Genomic DNA, 15,821 nt, shown 5'->3' with positions numbered 1-15,821 from the left:
AATAAGTTATGGGACCACAAAGACAAATGAAAAAATAAAACGGAAATTGAATCACTCAAACATTTATTGAAATCACACACAAATAAATAAAAGCTAAGCAAATTTCCTCTGGAAAACAGTTTGTTCATGTCTTTGGAGTCCTGGAGCACAGGAATAAACATTATAACTTGAACAGAACCAAAACTATTTACATTTTTACAAAAGAAGTCCAGGCGTTTTGGGCCTCATGAAATTCACTGATGCCAAGCCTCAAAACAGTTCCTATCAGGAATCACACAGAGGGCCACATCACATGCTTTGCATTTCCAGGGGGTGGCCTGTTTGACCTGCTTTGTCTGCTTGCAGTTCACACATTGCCTTCTACCATAGGAGGCCTTCTTGCTTGCTTCAGTTTGATCTGATGTTGGCACAGGTACATGGTCACTTTGTTGCTGGGTGGGGGGAACAGCAACTGTAACACCACAGAGTTGGGCTGTCAGCTCCTCCAGAAAAGCCCTGTGGGTCATGGGCTGTTGCTGCTTCTCTGCACAAACTTCCTTGTGAAGTAAGTAACTGTTGGTCGCAGCAATGTCCAAAAAATGAAAAAACAGTGTCCTGTACCATCTCATAGTTTTATGGTGAACTGAGTAGTATTGGATGAGTTGATCAGAAAGATCAACACCTCCCATATTCTTGTTGTACTCAGTGACAGGGGTTGGGCATGGAATGGATTTGGTGTTCCAGCCTCCATCCCGAGTTCTTACCCTTCTCTGAACTGTGTTGCCAGAGAAGGCCGGGTGAATTGTGGAGCAGACAGAGACTTCCCGAGTGTCCATCCACTTTACAAAAACCAGAGGGCCGTCACGGATCCACCTGATGGTGCCCCTAGGATCCTTTTTGGTCATGGCATTTGTGGTTGTGCGGGGGCATCCTCGTCTGTTGTCCCTGTATGTGCCACATGCTCCAAAGTTCATGCTGTAGAGATCCATGAACAGCTTTGGACTTGTGTAGAAGTTGTCTACATACAAATTGTAGCCACTCCCTAGGAATAATTTGTTCATGAGGGACATAACAGAGTCGTATGCCAGTCCTACACCAGAAGAAAACACAGACTTCCCCGTGTATACAGCAAAGTCTAAAGTGTACCCAATGCTGCTGTCTGCCAGCACAAAAAGTTTGAAGCCCCACTTAGTTGGCTTCGCCTTCATATACTGGGTCATGCCAGTGTGAGCCTTTGTTGCCACCATCCTCTCGTCCACTGAAAGGTTCTGCCGTGGGTGATAAAATGCTCTGCATGCATGTTTGATGTCGTCTAAAAGGGGCTTCAGACGAAACAGCCGGTCATAAGCTGGTGTCCCTCTCTTCCGGTCGTTGTGGACATCTTCATCAGGGTCGCTCATGTGGATGTTCCAGGAAATGACCTGATACCTGTCACGTGCCATCACTGAGTGGGGAAACTGTTGGCTGAAAATGGTGTTTGTCCTCCAGTAGTCCCGGATATTTGTCAGTCTCACCAGTGCAAAAAAGAAAGTCAGTCCTAAATATTTGAAAAATTCTTCAACAGTGAAGTTTTTCCAGGAATATTTTTTACCCTTGGCAATGTTTTTTGCAGCGTTTGTGTTTGTGTTATTACACAAAGTGGTTGCTGCACTGTCACTGACAAAAAGTTTGAAAAGGTCCAATGGGGTGTATGTGGATGTGGGGCTGAGCTGATGTCCTGGCTTTCTTGCTGGGACGAACCTTTTGGGCACTGGAGGGATGTCTGGCTGACTCTCACTGTTCCATGATGGAGTTGGGGCTGCTGGCTGTGGTGATCTAGATCTCGACCTTGTGGATTCAGGACTCTGTCGACCCCTCAAGCTGCCGGATCTGGATCTGGATCTGGATCTGGATCTTGACCTTGACCGTGCTCTCCCTCTAGACCGTGACTGCAGCCGTCCATGACCTATTCCTGGCAGCTGCTGGGATGCTGCAGCAGAAGTGGAAGGCTGGGATGCTGCAGCAGAAGTGGAAGGGCCCTCCTCATCGGAAGAATGGAAGCTTTCCTGTCTGGCTCGGGTGGGTGGGCTGGTGTCTTCATTATCATGACTGTAAAACAAATAAAGCAAAATATTAGATCATACATATCAGATCAATTAGTGTTTTTGTATTTGATTTCTCACATAAGATAACAATGGCTGAGATTGCTACTGTACCCCCAACCCACCACAGCTATAATATGAGCATTCTCTCCCCAGCCAAAAGGTGTGACCAACCCCCCACTACAACATCCTTGAGACATTCTCTCCACAGCTAAAAGGTGTGACCAACCCCCCACTATCCTTTGTTTGTATCTCTAGGTAAACTCAATGGCTGAGAGACAAAGTGTAATCCACAACTCTTACTACTCTGTAACAAACATAGAAAAACGAAATACTACTTTTACAGAACTTATTTTTACATATGTAGAAAATGTACATTTTATTATATTAGTTTTTTTATTTTTTATACTTTTACAGTAAATAAAAAACTCAGACAAACAATGGCTGAGAGACAAACTGTAATCCACAACTCTTACTACTCTGTAACAAACATAGAAAAACGAAATACTACTTTTACAGAACTTATTTTTACATATGTAGAAAATGTATATTTTATTATATTAGTTTTTTTTATTTTTATACTTTTACAGTAAATAAAAAACTCAGACAAACAATGGCTGAGAGACAAACTGTAATCCACAACTCTTACTACTCTGTAACAAACATAGAAAAACCAAATACTACTTTTACAGAACTTATTTTTACATATTTAGAAAATTTATATTTTATCATATTAGTTTTTTTATATACTTTTACAGTAAATAAATAAATGGAACTTACTCTTCAGCAGGGTCTAGACCATCCTGATAATCTAGTTCCTCATCAGTCAAAAAGCTCTCTTCTCCAGAAAATCCATCATCCTCCATGGCATCAAAAAAGGCCAGCGCTTGATTTAGATCCATGTTTCTCACTCTCTGACGATCCATTATTCTCCGTTTATTATTCAAAACTAGCGTCTCTCTGTGCGTCTCTCTCTCTCTCCCGTCGAAACAGCTGTGCCGTGCGTCTCTCTCTCTCTCACTCTCTCTACACAATATCAGCCATGGTTCATGCGTAATGACGCACCAACGTGGACGACGGATCAGCCTGTCATTGGTCAACAACCTCACGCAAAGCATCACGTGATATCCAAAATGGCAGCTAGCATCGAGCTAGCGGCAAAAATGACAGAAAATGTATAAATTATGGACATCAAGTGGATAAAACTTGGATATAAGCGTTTGGATTTATTGCTGAAACACTCTGAAAGGAAGCACAAGTTCCAGGCTGGATAGAAAACCTTCTGTAAAGGCTAGAAAGACACCAAAGACACCCCCGTGACGGCTAGCTCGTTAGCTTTCTGCTGCAAAAAACGGTAAGAAAATCGATCAAACTTTCATCAAATAATATAAATATTTATCGGAGGAGTCGCGTGGCGTCGTGGACGATGCCGTCGGGCTCAGAGGGTTAACAAGCAATTTTTATTTGTCATTACTCCATGCCCCATATACTAGCGTTATACTAGCGTTATAGGCTAAACTGTTTTTAGAGATAAAACTATTTACATTCGATAATCATGAAAACAAATCTCAGATAACGGTTGACTAGGTAACAATTTGTAATTAGACCAAAGGTTCATTTTGCACCGGAGTTCTCCTTTAAGGTTCATAATTGAAAACTCCCTATGGCGAAAGTTACTTAATACCTTTTGAAACCCTATGGCTGCATGCTATGGGACTTAAATTGTACAGTAAGGCTATCAAGTGTCGCCACATTGGCAAAATAAGGGACCATTTCCAAGTCAAAAGCAGTTAAACCAGACATGAAGCAAAATTACAAGTCAGATACAATCAATGATTGATTTGTCAGTTTTATTAAGAAGGTCTCTTTTGCCCTTGAACCATTACAGGACCAAGTGAGGCCTTGCCTTCCCACTGAATGCCTAGAGAGAAGAAAGCCAAGTTAGAGACTTGAATCAAAAGCAACCTTAGAAAGAGCAAAAGCTACCAACCTCCATAGGGAGAAGCAGCAAATTCGCCATCAGGACCACATGTTGAGTCACAGCAACCACAAACTTGGTCATTACCATCAGCAGCAAACCACCTGCAATAAACAGACATGGAACCTTCAACATGAGAAACCTCAACTTAAATTAAATAAAAACACGTACCCATTGGCAAAAGAACAGGATTTGCGCTGAGCGTCACTGGGTGCAGAAGCAAGAGTTGCCTTCAGAATACACGTTATGTAGATCTGCAAAGGGGTGACAGACAAGTCACAAAACCAAAGCAGATGGGAGGAGAAGTCAAATTAACTCATGATATTCGTAGTACATACAGAAGGACTGCTGCCCTCCTGGAACATAAATGCCTCCAGCTGGAACTGGATCTTGTCAACCTGGGACCGAGGCATGAAGCGGGAGTTTGAAGCTGTAGTTTTGGCATCCACAAAGCACCTGACGACGAAACAATCACAAAGAGCAACTCATGAATGTCAACTGCAGAGCATCAAGCAACTAGACCTTACCCATGACTGTGACAAAGTGGTTACAAAAAGCAACTTAAACAGTCCTACCACATCAAGGGCCATGACCTTACCCATGATTCTCAATGAAGGAATATCTTGGAAGAGAGTTCACATCAGGTACTTGAGTGGCCACACAGCGCTCCACAAACACACGCAGAGGCACATGATTGTACTGCTTCACAGATGCCTCGATGTTAATAACACCACCCAGGAAATAGGAGTATGAAGGCCTCTGAGAGGACCAATCATCTTCACAAAAATAATACAAATAATTTAGGCACAGCAAGAATAGCAAGGGTAAAGATTCATTTTATTAAAAGAAAAAACCTGTACCAACCCATCATTATATTCAGGGAGAACAGCAAGACTTCTTGACCTGCCTCTGTTGAGGCATAAGGGACCCATGTTGGCCTCAAGGCATCACTGCTTACATTTTGGAGCCTGCGGTTCATGAGAGTACCCATTAAATGGTCTCCCAGTTGCGTGAGAAATGCATTTAGTCACAATCACTTACCTTTGATAATGACATTGAACACCAACAACTGCACCATCGGCACGGGTTATCGGAGTACCTGCAAGCGCCTCAGGGGTGTAGGTAAGAGAGAAGGTGTAGACAAGCTCATCCTCATTCATCTGTAAAAAGATTGTGGTTACCAACAGGGTCATCCCAAAGACTTGACATACACCAAGACAGGACACTCATATTGCTATGAATAGAAGGTACACTCTGCAATAGTAGAATTCCTAAAGAGCAAATCACCAATTAGTAAATTCCTCACATCACCACAGCTGCCCTCAGTAGCTTCGGTGTTGCCAGAGATAGTCAATGTTTTGGAGACATCAACTTAGGATTGAACATGCACATTGGATGTTCCAGGGTAAAAACTAGCTTTAACTATTAAGGCACAATATTTATTGTTCTTGTTTCTTAAGCTCCTTTCATACCATTTATGGGATAGTTTGCATCAGATGTTGGTTTGAAGGGTTACTAAAGGCAAGTAGCTTAAATTCAGGATTTACCCATTCAAACAGAACTTGGTCTTAGCTGCCCTGGCATTGTAAAATCAAGTGAACGGACTTTCCTTGAAAGATCCTCTGCCACAACAATTAAACCATTAAGATTTAGGAGTTCTTACCATCAGCACACTGTTGCAGTCCTGTAATTCATACTCAAAGATGAGCACTCGTGACTCAGGATCCTGACCAACAACCGGACATCCACCTAAAGACAGACCAGTTGGCTGGATCAACTGACCATTGCTGAATAAGTCCTGCTGGACCTCTACGAGAACCCGGTTCTCGCCACATTGAACCGCTACGCTGCTGGGAGTCATGGGTTGCCTCAACTGGAAGTCCACCGCCAATTCGCTCTGCACCTCGGGAACTACGGGATACCTCCAATCCAAAGGTTTCACTGGACCCTGCAACAGCTGCTTCTCCTGAAGGCCAAAAGGATCTTGCGCAAGGTTTTTGGAGACGGGATCCAAAGGACTCTGAAACTGAGAAGCCACTTGCAAAGGGTTCCAGAGCCCTAGAGGAGAAAGGGCAGGACTTCTGGAAGCTGCATCTAATTTTGGCCCCATGCTTCTTGGACTATGACTGGACCTCACACTTCCCAAGACATCAGGCAGATCAAATGTAACAATCACAACCAGCACTAAGACAGCTTTCAGGAACACCATCCTAACAACCTTTGACACAAACACCACAACACACAGCAGTGCTTGGCTTTGCCCTTTTGTACAGCTTTGAGTTAAGGTGGCTCCACCCCTTTTCCCTTAATTGATTATCCTAGATTCTCCTCGGGACCTGTAGAGTGTATGCATCTTGGGGATGCACCACTCTGCACATTTTTTATGGGCCTGTCCAAATAACCACACTTGATGTCTTTGTACTTGACCATTTGTCTACTTAAATGACCTACAGTATTTCCGGTCTTTGTTTAAAGTGTTCAAGTGGGTTTGAAGACCGCAAGTGTGTTTAGAACTTTTGATTACCCAATTGATTACACACTTTTAATGTTGCAAAAATGCAAGTTTACAGTATTGCTTTATTGCTTTACTATGCTTTATTTACACATTTTAATTTCAGGTACTTTGCATACTTAAAGAAATTGTGATGCTTTAATTACGATTAAACTGTATTTTTGATTGAATACAGTTGCAAATGTTGTACAAAATATACTCTTACATATTTGAACCAATAACATGTACAACAAATTTTTTACTACCAAATGATGTATAATTTCTCTAGTAGAATATTTTCAGTTTCACTTCATTTTGACGGTCCCTTTAACACATTATGTTGACTATATGTAACGTTGCACCTACATGTCTACTAACTCTCATTAGAGTATTAGTACAGTATTAGTAGACAGGTAGGGTAAGAATAAGTTGAGTTGTACTTGCAAAGTTACTTATAGTCATGCAAGTTCCCAAACATGATGCACGATGGGATACGTTTAGCCTCAAATACCACTCCGAAGTGGTATTCAACATGGTGTGGGTTTAGTGTATGTCAAGGGCACTGAGCTTTGGCATTTTTAAAACATGGGACAGTCTTGGGCACTTCCTGTCACATGCACGTGTTGTCAAGACATCAAGTGTGGATTTTTGCACAGGCACTTACTCTCTCTTATCATATTGTGCATTTACATTACATAATTTTCTACTAAAAACGTATGCATTGTTCTTTTATATGACAAGAGCGTTTTGGGGCGTAAAAGATTAAACTTTTGAATTTGCACAGACAAGAGAACAGGAATATTAATGTTATGGTTTGTGGGGAGATGAACCCAATCGCACACAGTATGCTCTGAACACAGTTTTATTCAGACAAAACAGGGAAAAACAAAACCCACGATGGGGCAAAACAAGACTGGTGGGCAAAAACAAAGACAAACTACACTAAGACTTGACAGATAACTAGACTAATAACAGCAACAAGATCAGGACTTTACAAGACAGAGTTCTTCACAAGGTACTCACAGGAAGGTCTACACACAGGTAATGTCTCACAGGATACACACAATGAGAATACAATGAACCGGCACAGGACAGCAAACACAAGGGGATTAAATAGGGAGAAACTAATAATGACGACAGGTGATACAGATGAAACAATGACTAACGAGGAGAACAAGGGGGCGGGGTTGGGTGACAAGACAACACAAGCACACAGCCCAAACACAAGGCCATGTGCTTGCACACAAAACATGGGTCTGTCATGATCCTGCCTCAAGACTTTAAAAAAGACAAGGACTAGATGGCAGAATCATGACAATTAAAAGGCCAACTCAATAATATCACCCACAGTGCTTCAAGGGACAAGGCATTCCCTGTAGAGCTCTTTTGGAATGATTTCTTTGCCAAATCTCCACCTATAGCTGGTGTATGAGCGCTCTGTCTCAACCTATAGCTGGTGTGTGGTGAGCGCTCTGTCTCCATCTATAGCTGGTGTGTGGTGAGTGCAGTGTCTCCACCTATAGCTGGTGTGTGAGAGCTCTGTCTCCACCTATAGCTGGTGTCTGGTGAGCGCTCTGTCTCCACCTATAGCTGGTGTGTGGTGAGCGCTCTGTCTCCACCTATAGGTGGTGTGTGGTGAGTGAACTGTCTCCACCTATAGGTGGTGTGTGGTGAGTGAACTGTCTCCACCTACAGCTGGTGTGTGGTGAGCGCTCTGTCTCCACCTATAGCTGGTGTGTGGTGAGCGCTCTGTCTCCACCTATAGGTTGTGTGTGGTGAGTGAACTGTCTCCACCTATAGGTGGTGTGTGGTGAGTGAACTGTCTCCACCTATAGGTGGTGTGTGGTGAGTGAACTGTCTCCACCTATAGCTGGTGTGTGGTGAGCGCTCTGTCTCCACCTATAGCTGGTGTGTGGTGAGCGCTCTGTCTCCACCTATAGCTGGTGTGTGGTGAGCGCTCTGTCTCCACCTATAGCTAGTGTGTGGTGAGCGCTCTGTCTTCACCTATAGCTGGTGTGTGGTGAGCGCTCTGTCTCCACCTATAGCTGGTGTGTGGTGAGCGCTCTGTCTCCAACTATAGCTGGTGTGTGGTGAGCGATCTGTCTCCACCTATAGCTGGTGTGTGGTTAGCGCTCTGTCTCCACCTATAGCTGGTGTGTGGTGAGCGCTCTGTCTCCACCTATAGCTGGTGTGTGGTGAGCGCTCTGTCTCCACCTATAGCTGGTGTGTGGTGAGCGCTCTGTCTCCACCTATAGCTGGTGTGTGGTGAGTGCTCTGTCTCCACCTATAGCTGGTGTGTGGTGAGCGCTCTGTCTCCATCTATAGCTGGTGTGTGGTGAGCGCTCTGTCTCCACCTATAGCTGGTGTGTAGTGAGAGCTCTGTCTCCACCTATAGCTGGTGTGTGGTGAGAGCTCTGTCTCCACCTATAGCTGGTGTGTGGTGAGCGCTCTGTCTCCACCTATAGCTGGTGTCTGGTGAGCGCTCTGTCTCCATCTATAGCTGGTGTGTGGTGAGCGCTCTGTCTCCACCTATAGCTGGTGTGTGGTGAGCGCTCTGTCTCCATCTATAGCTGGTGTGTGGTGAGCGCTCTGTCTCCACCTATAGCTGGTGTGTAGTGAGAGCTCTGTCTCCACCTATAGCTGGTGTGTGGTGAGAGCTCTGTCTCCACCTATAGCTGGTGTGTAGTGAGAGCTCTGTCTCCACCTATAGCTGTTGTGTGTGGTGAGCGCTCTGTCTCCACCTATAGCTGGTGTGTGTGGTGAGCGCTCTGTCTCCACCTATAGCTGGTGTGTTCTAGTGGCTCAAACTCGTGAAGCAATTGTCTGAAGCCTCTATTCTCAACAATGCTGTATGGCCGTAAATCCTGACATATGAAGCATATTAGTAATCTCTTGAGTGCTGAGATGTGGGTGGGAGTTGAGAAAAAAGCATCAGGCAAATGATGGCTGTGACTGCTCGACCAGGGCTGGCTGATGTCTTGCCATATGCAGAGAGAAGTTTGTCGTGTTGCCGAACACTTAACTCTTGCAGTTCATGCATATTAATGACTCATGTCTAACTCTCTGGTTTAGAGTTAAACCCAAAATTGTTATTTTACTTTTGTCGGTGGCAACAATATCCTCCTACCCATTTTGAATGCGTCGCGCTGCTGTTTGTTGCTAAAACTGCCACAAGTGGACGTCACGCAATAATTGGCTACATTCATAAACACGACAGAATTGATAATGCAGCTGCATCGATACACGCATCGTCAGGAGTTCATGAGGTTGTATTGATATTCTGAGCACAGCCCTGGTTCTTCGTACGTTGCTTAAAACATCCGAAATCAAATGAGACATCAAAGATGATATCATCGGCCTAATCATGATCTGGCTAATTAGGTTCTTCGAACACACCTGCCGGTATAGCTGGATAGAGTTATCTGAGATAATTGCGCGTGCATGCGCTGGTTTAAAAGGGGATATGTATCGATAGTAGAAACATTGATCAGCAACGCTGCTATTGGCTGCTCACCGTGGCCAAAGAGCGCGCTCAATTTTTCTCCGCAGCAGATCAAGAGCTACACTTATTACAGTATATATTTTAGTATTTCAATAATTTCATAATTATTTTGTTAATTTTTAATGTCAGAGCCACCGTCCAATAGAACATGGGAACAAGTAAAAGTGAAGTACAAGAATATTCTACAAAATAATAATATTTACTAGGTACTTATACTGTTCCTAGTCTCTTTTTAAAAAAGCACTGTTAAATGATGTGTTTGTCTGTTAATAACAGCAACCAAGAAGGCTGAGCAAAAAAAAAAAAAAAAAAGAAAAAAGGTGGTGGTCCTGCAAACCTTGGGTTAAATGTGAATCGACCCATTGTGAAGGGCATCCCGGGTTTAGCTCTTCCTTAGACCCGTAGCCAGGGACTAGTAGCAGCAACAGATTTAAATGTCCTTACTAAACTGTCAAATAATTAAATTAAGTAGGTAAATTATAATCCTATAATCCAAATGGCTGGTACAGTCATTTAAACTGTTAAATCTTGAGCAGTGATGAATTGCTTTGACTTGTGAAAGTTGTTGTGGCAAAAACAATATTTAACAAACCAGCATTCCCAGGCAAAGGAGACGTCAAGATTCAAATTGTATTTAAAAGAAAATATACATTTATTCTTGCAAGAATAGTTCCCATTCTAGCCACACAGCCCAGCTGCAGGCTGAGGTGAAACCCCAGCCTTAACAGACCAGTTTGCAGGCAGAAGTGAGACCCAGATAGGTGCTTTACTGGTAGATTTATAATGTTCTCGAACTGGACAAATACTCTGATTCATTCTGACTTCTGACCTGTAATGCTCCTGAATCATAATCATCCACTGTTCGCTCGTTGGCCAGAGGAGAACTGGCCCCCGACTGAGCCTGGGTTCTCCCAAGTTTTTTTTCTCCCTTCTGTCACCTGATGAAGTTTTGGTTCCTTGCCGCTGTTGCCTTACCTTCTGGCTTGCTTAGTTGGGGACATTTAATATTCAACAATATTATAGATCTGCCTTAAAGGTGGACGATGATGAAATTGTTTTTTGTATTATTTTCATGTTATCACTGTGAAGCTGCTTTGATACAATCTGTATTGTAAAAAGCGCTATATAAATAAAGGTGAATTGACTATCTTTGGATTGTGTTGTAAATAAATACATCCAAAAAGCCATTATTTTTTAAATGCAGTCATTCTTTGTGCCTCATAATGATAGTGCCTGAGAGCTCCTAATAGGGCCATTATGGGAGGGTCTTGGTCAGGTGTGAAACACTCAATATGCATGGGTTGTTAACGCCTTCTCGCATACAGCTTTCTTACACAAAACATGTCTTACAAATTTGAAATCAATACATTGTCTTATCTGAATATGCAGGATGATTTTCACAGTTTTGAAGCAAATATTCTAGGCTATATGATGCACTTTTCAAAAGTCTTGTGAAGAAATAATCAGTATGGGTAATTTCACCTTATTTCAGTGACAATTTTTTTTCCCCAAACCACACAAAGAGCTCAACTAAAAACTTTTACATACATGCGGCTGACATACTATTGTAGCAGCGTTTGTGCTGAATACAGTGTAATAAGACTTTAGCCATGAAAATGTCACAAGTTACAGAAATAAGCACAAATGTCAGAACACCTCCAGGACCCAGAAAACACCTCAGAGGGTTAAAGGAGAACTCCAGCGCAAAATGAACCTTTGGTCTAATTACACATTGTTACCTAGTCAACCGTTATCTGAGATTTGTTTTCATGATTATCGAATGTAAATAGTTCTCTAAAAACAGTTTAGCCTATAACGCTAGTATATGGGGCATGGAGTAATGACAATAAAAATCGCTTGTTAATACCACTAACAAGGCTCAAAATAGCCCCACACTAACACGGTAGCATAATGAGGGTCCCTACATGCAAACCGAAGCATTGAGAACTTTGACAGTGTCCAGACAGTTTAATAAGATGACATACAGTCAACTTCACGTATATAAGCAGAATCCATCTTTGAAAAACAGACTCTATCAGTCGAACTACAAACCACCAATCCAAATGCGCTGAACTGTGTAGAATCTCATATGGTCCAGCGCATTTGGATCGGTGGTTCGTAGATCGATTGAGAGTCTGTTTTTCAAAGATGGATTCTGCTTATATACGTGAAGTTGACTGTGTATAAAATATCTTAAACTGTCTGGACACTGTCAAAGTTCTCAATGCTTCGGTTTGCATGTAGGGACCCTCATTATGCTACCGTGTTAGTGTGGGGCTATTTTGAGCCTTGTTAGTGGTATTAACAAGCAATTTTTATTTGTCATTACTCCATGCCCCATATACTAGCGTTATACTAGCGTTATAGGCTAAACTGTTTTTAGAGATAAAACTATTTACATTCGATAATCATGAAAACAAATCTCAGATAACGGTTGACTAGGTAACAATTTGTAATTAGACCAAAGGTTCATTTTGCACCGGAGTTCTCCTTTAAGGTTCATAATTGAAAACTCCCTATGGCGAAAGTTACTTAATACCTTTTGAAACCCTATGGCTGCATGCTATGGGACTTAAATTGTACAGTAAGGCTATCAAGTGTCGCCACATTGGCAAAATAAGGGACCATTTCCAAGTCAAAAGCAGTTAAACCAGACATGAAGCAAAATTACAAGTCAGATACAATCAATGATTGATTTGTCAGTTTTATTAAGAAGGTCTCTTTTGCCCTTGAACCATTACAGGACCAAGTGAGGCCTTGCCTTCCCACTGAATGCCTAGAGAGAAGAAAGCCAAGTTAGAGACTTGAATCAAAAGCAACCTTAGAAAGAGCAAAAGCTACCAACCTCCATAGGGAGAAGCAGCAAATTCGCCATCAGGACCACATGTTGAGTCACAGCAACCACAAACTTGGTCATTACCATCAGCAGCAAACCACCTGCAATAAACAGACATGGAACCTTCAACATGAGAAACCTCAACTTAAATTAAATAAAAACACGTACCCATTGGCAAAAGAACAGGATTTGCGCTGAGCGTCACTGGGTGCAGAAGCAAGAGTTGCCTTCAGAATACACGTTATGTAGATCTGCAAAGGGGTGACAGACAAGTCACAAAACCAAAGCAGATGGGAGGAGAAGTCAAATTAACTCATGATATTCGTAGTACATACAGAAGGACTGCTGCCCTCCTGGAACATAAATGCCTCCAGCTGGAACTGGATCTTGTCAACCTGGGACCGAGGCATGAAGCGGGAGTTTGAAGCTGTAGTTTTGGCATCCACAAAGCACCTGACGACGAAACAATCACAAAGAGCAACTCATGAATGTCAACTGCAGAGCATCAAGCAACTAGACCTTACCCATGACTGTGACAAAGTGGTTACAAAAAGCAACTTAAACAGTCCTACCACATCAAGGGCCATGACCTTACCCATGATTCTCAATGAAGGAATATCTTGGAAGAGAGTTCACATCAGGTACTTGAGTGGCCACACAGCGCTCCACAAACACACGCAGAGGCACATGATTGTACTGCTTCACAGATGCCTCGATGTTAATAACACCACCCAGGAAATAGGAGTATGAAGGCCTCTGAGAGGACCAATCATCTTCACAAAAATAATACAAATAATTTAGGCACAGCAAGAATAGCAAGGGTAAAGATTCATTTTATTAAAAGAAAAAACCTGTACCAACCCATCATTATATTCAGGGAGAACAGCAAGACTTCTTGACCTGCCTCTGTTGAGGCATAAGGGACCCATGTTGGCCTCAAGGCATCACTGCTTACATTTTGGAGCCTGCGGTTCATGAGAGTACCCATTAAATGGTCTCCCAGTTGCGTGAGAAATGCATTTAGTCACAATCACTTACCTTTGATAATGACATTGAACACCAACAACTGCACCATCGGCACGGGTTATCGGAGTACCTGCAAGCGCCTCAGGGGTGTAGGTAAGAGAGAAGGTGTAGACAAGCTCATCCTCATTCATCTGTAAAAAGATTGTGGTTACCAACAGGGTCATCCCAAAGACTTGACATACACCAAGACAGGACACTCATATTGCTATGAATAGAAGGTACACTCTGCAATAGTAGAATTCCTAAAGAGCAAATCACCAATTAGTAAATTCCTCACATCACCACAGCTGCCCTCAGTAGCTTCGGTGTTGCCAGAGATAGTCAATGTTTTGGAGACATCAACTTAGGATTGAACATGCACATTGGATGTTCCAGGGTAAAAACTAGCTTTAACTATTAAGGCACAATATTTATTGTTCTTGTTTCTTAAGCTCCTTTCATACCATTTATGGGATAGTTTGCATCAGATGTTGGTTTGAAGGGTTACTAAAGGCAAGTAGCTTAAATTCAGGATTTACCCATTCAAACAGAACTTGGTCTTAGCTGCCCTGGCATTGTAAAATCAAGTGAACGGACTTTCCTTGAAAGATCCTCTGCCACAACAATTAAACCATTAAGATTTAGGAGTTCTTACCATCAGCACACTGTTGCAGTCCTGTAATTCATACTGAAAGATGAGCACTCGTGACTCAGGATCCTGACCAACAACCGGACATCCACCTAAAGACAGACCAGTTGGCTGGATCAACTGACCATTGCTGAATAAGTCCTGCTGGACCTCTACGAGAACCCGGTTCTCGCCACATTGAACCGCTACGCTGCTGGGAGTCATGGGTTGCCTCAACTGGAAGTCCACCGCCAATTCGCTCTGCACCTCGGGAACTACGGGATACCTCCAATCCAAAGGTTTCACTGGACCCTGCAACAGCTGCTTCTCCTGAAGGCCAAAAGGATCTTGCGCAAGGTTTTTGGAGACGGGATCCAAAGGACTCTGAAACTGAGAAGCCACTTGCAAAGGGTTCCAGAGCCCTAGAGGAGAAAGGGCAGGACTTCTGGAAGCTGCATCTAATTTTGGCCCCATGCTTCTTGGACTATGACTGGACCTCACACTTCCCAAGACATCAGGCAGATCAAATGTAACAATCACAACCAGCACTAAGACAGCTTTCAGGAACACCATCCTAACAACCTTTGACACAAACACCACAACACACAGCAGTGCTTGGCTTTGCCCTTTTGTACAGCTTTGAGTTAAGGTGGCTCCACCCCTTTTCCCTTAATTGATTATCCTAGATTCTCCTCGGGACCTGTAGAGTGTATGCATCTTGGGGATGCACCACTCTGCACATTTTTTATGGGCCTGTCCAAATAACCACACTTGATGTCTTTGTACTTGACCATTTGTCTACTTAAATGACCTACAGTATTTCCGGTCTTTGTTTAAAGTGTTCAAGTGGGTTTGAAGACCGCAAGTGTGTTTAGAACTTTTGATTACCCAATTGATTACACACTTTTAATGTTGCAAAAATGCAAGTTTACAGTATTGCTTTATTGCTTTACTATGCTTTATTTACACATTTTAATTTCAGGTACTTTGCATACTTAAAGAAATTGTGATGCTTTAATTACGATTAAACTGTATTTTTGATTGAATACAGTTGCAAATGTTGTACAAAATATACTCTTACATATTTGAACCAATAACATGTACAACAAATTTTTTACTACCAAATGATGTATAATTTCTCTAGTAGAATATTTTCAGTTTCACTTCATTTTGACGGTCCCTTTAACACATTATGTTGACTATATGTAACGTTGCACCTACATGTCTACTAACTCTCATTAGAGTATTAGTACAGTATTAGTAGACAGGTAGGGTAAGAATAAGTTGAGTTGTACTTGCAAAGTTACTTATAGTCATGCAA

General features: G+C 42.4%; 2 protein-coding genes across 2 annotated transcripts; both read right to left on the bottom strand.

Annotated features, from left to right (window-relative positions):
- Nucleotides 1-3,619: 3,619 nt before the first annotated feature.
- Nucleotides 3,620-6,306, bottom strand: LOC306985876 (zona pellucida sperm-binding protein 3-like). Its single transcript, XM_079588621.1, has 8 exons — nucleotides 5,702-6,306; nucleotides 5,080-5,198; nucleotides 4,903-5,006; nucleotides 4,637-4,814; nucleotides 4,377-4,494; nucleotides 4,210-4,292; nucleotides 4,051-4,142; nucleotides 3,620-3,981 (listed from the first exon to the last, which is right to left on the bottom strand). The coding sequence occupies exons 1-8, from the start codon at nucleotides 6,245-6,247 to the stop codon at nucleotides 3,914-3,916; spliced, it is 1,308 nt and encodes a 435-aa protein (XP_079444747.1). The 5' UTR covers nucleotides 6,248-6,306; the 3' UTR covers nucleotides 3,620-3,913.
- A 6,140-nt stretch (nucleotides 6,307-12,446) lies between these two features.
- On the bottom strand, nucleotides 12,447-15,255 carry LOC306985879 (zona pellucida sperm-binding protein 3-like). The gene is made up of 8 exons (XM_079588624.1): nucleotides 14,528-15,255; nucleotides 13,906-14,024; nucleotides 13,729-13,832; nucleotides 13,463-13,640; nucleotides 13,203-13,320; nucleotides 13,036-13,118; nucleotides 12,877-12,968; nucleotides 12,447-12,807 (listed from the first exon to the last, which is right to left on the bottom strand). Exons 1-8 carry the CDS (start codon nucleotides 15,071-15,073, stop codon nucleotides 12,740-12,742), a joined length of 1,308 nt encoding a protein of 435 aa, XP_079444750.1. The 5' UTR covers nucleotides 15,074-15,255; the 3' UTR covers nucleotides 12,447-12,739.
- Between the last annotated feature and the right edge of the window lie 566 nt (nucleotides 15,256-15,821).

This window comes from Phoxinus phoxinus (genome assembly GCF_949152265.1).
Source record: "Phoxinus phoxinus genome assembly, chromosome: 18".
Taxonomy (NCBI): domain Eukaryota; kingdom Metazoa; phylum Chordata; class Actinopteri; order Cypriniformes; family Leuciscidae; genus Phoxinus; species Phoxinus phoxinus.
The sequence above is the reverse complement of the archived record's forward strand: the minus strand, read 5'-3'. Positions and strand labels throughout refer to the sequence as shown.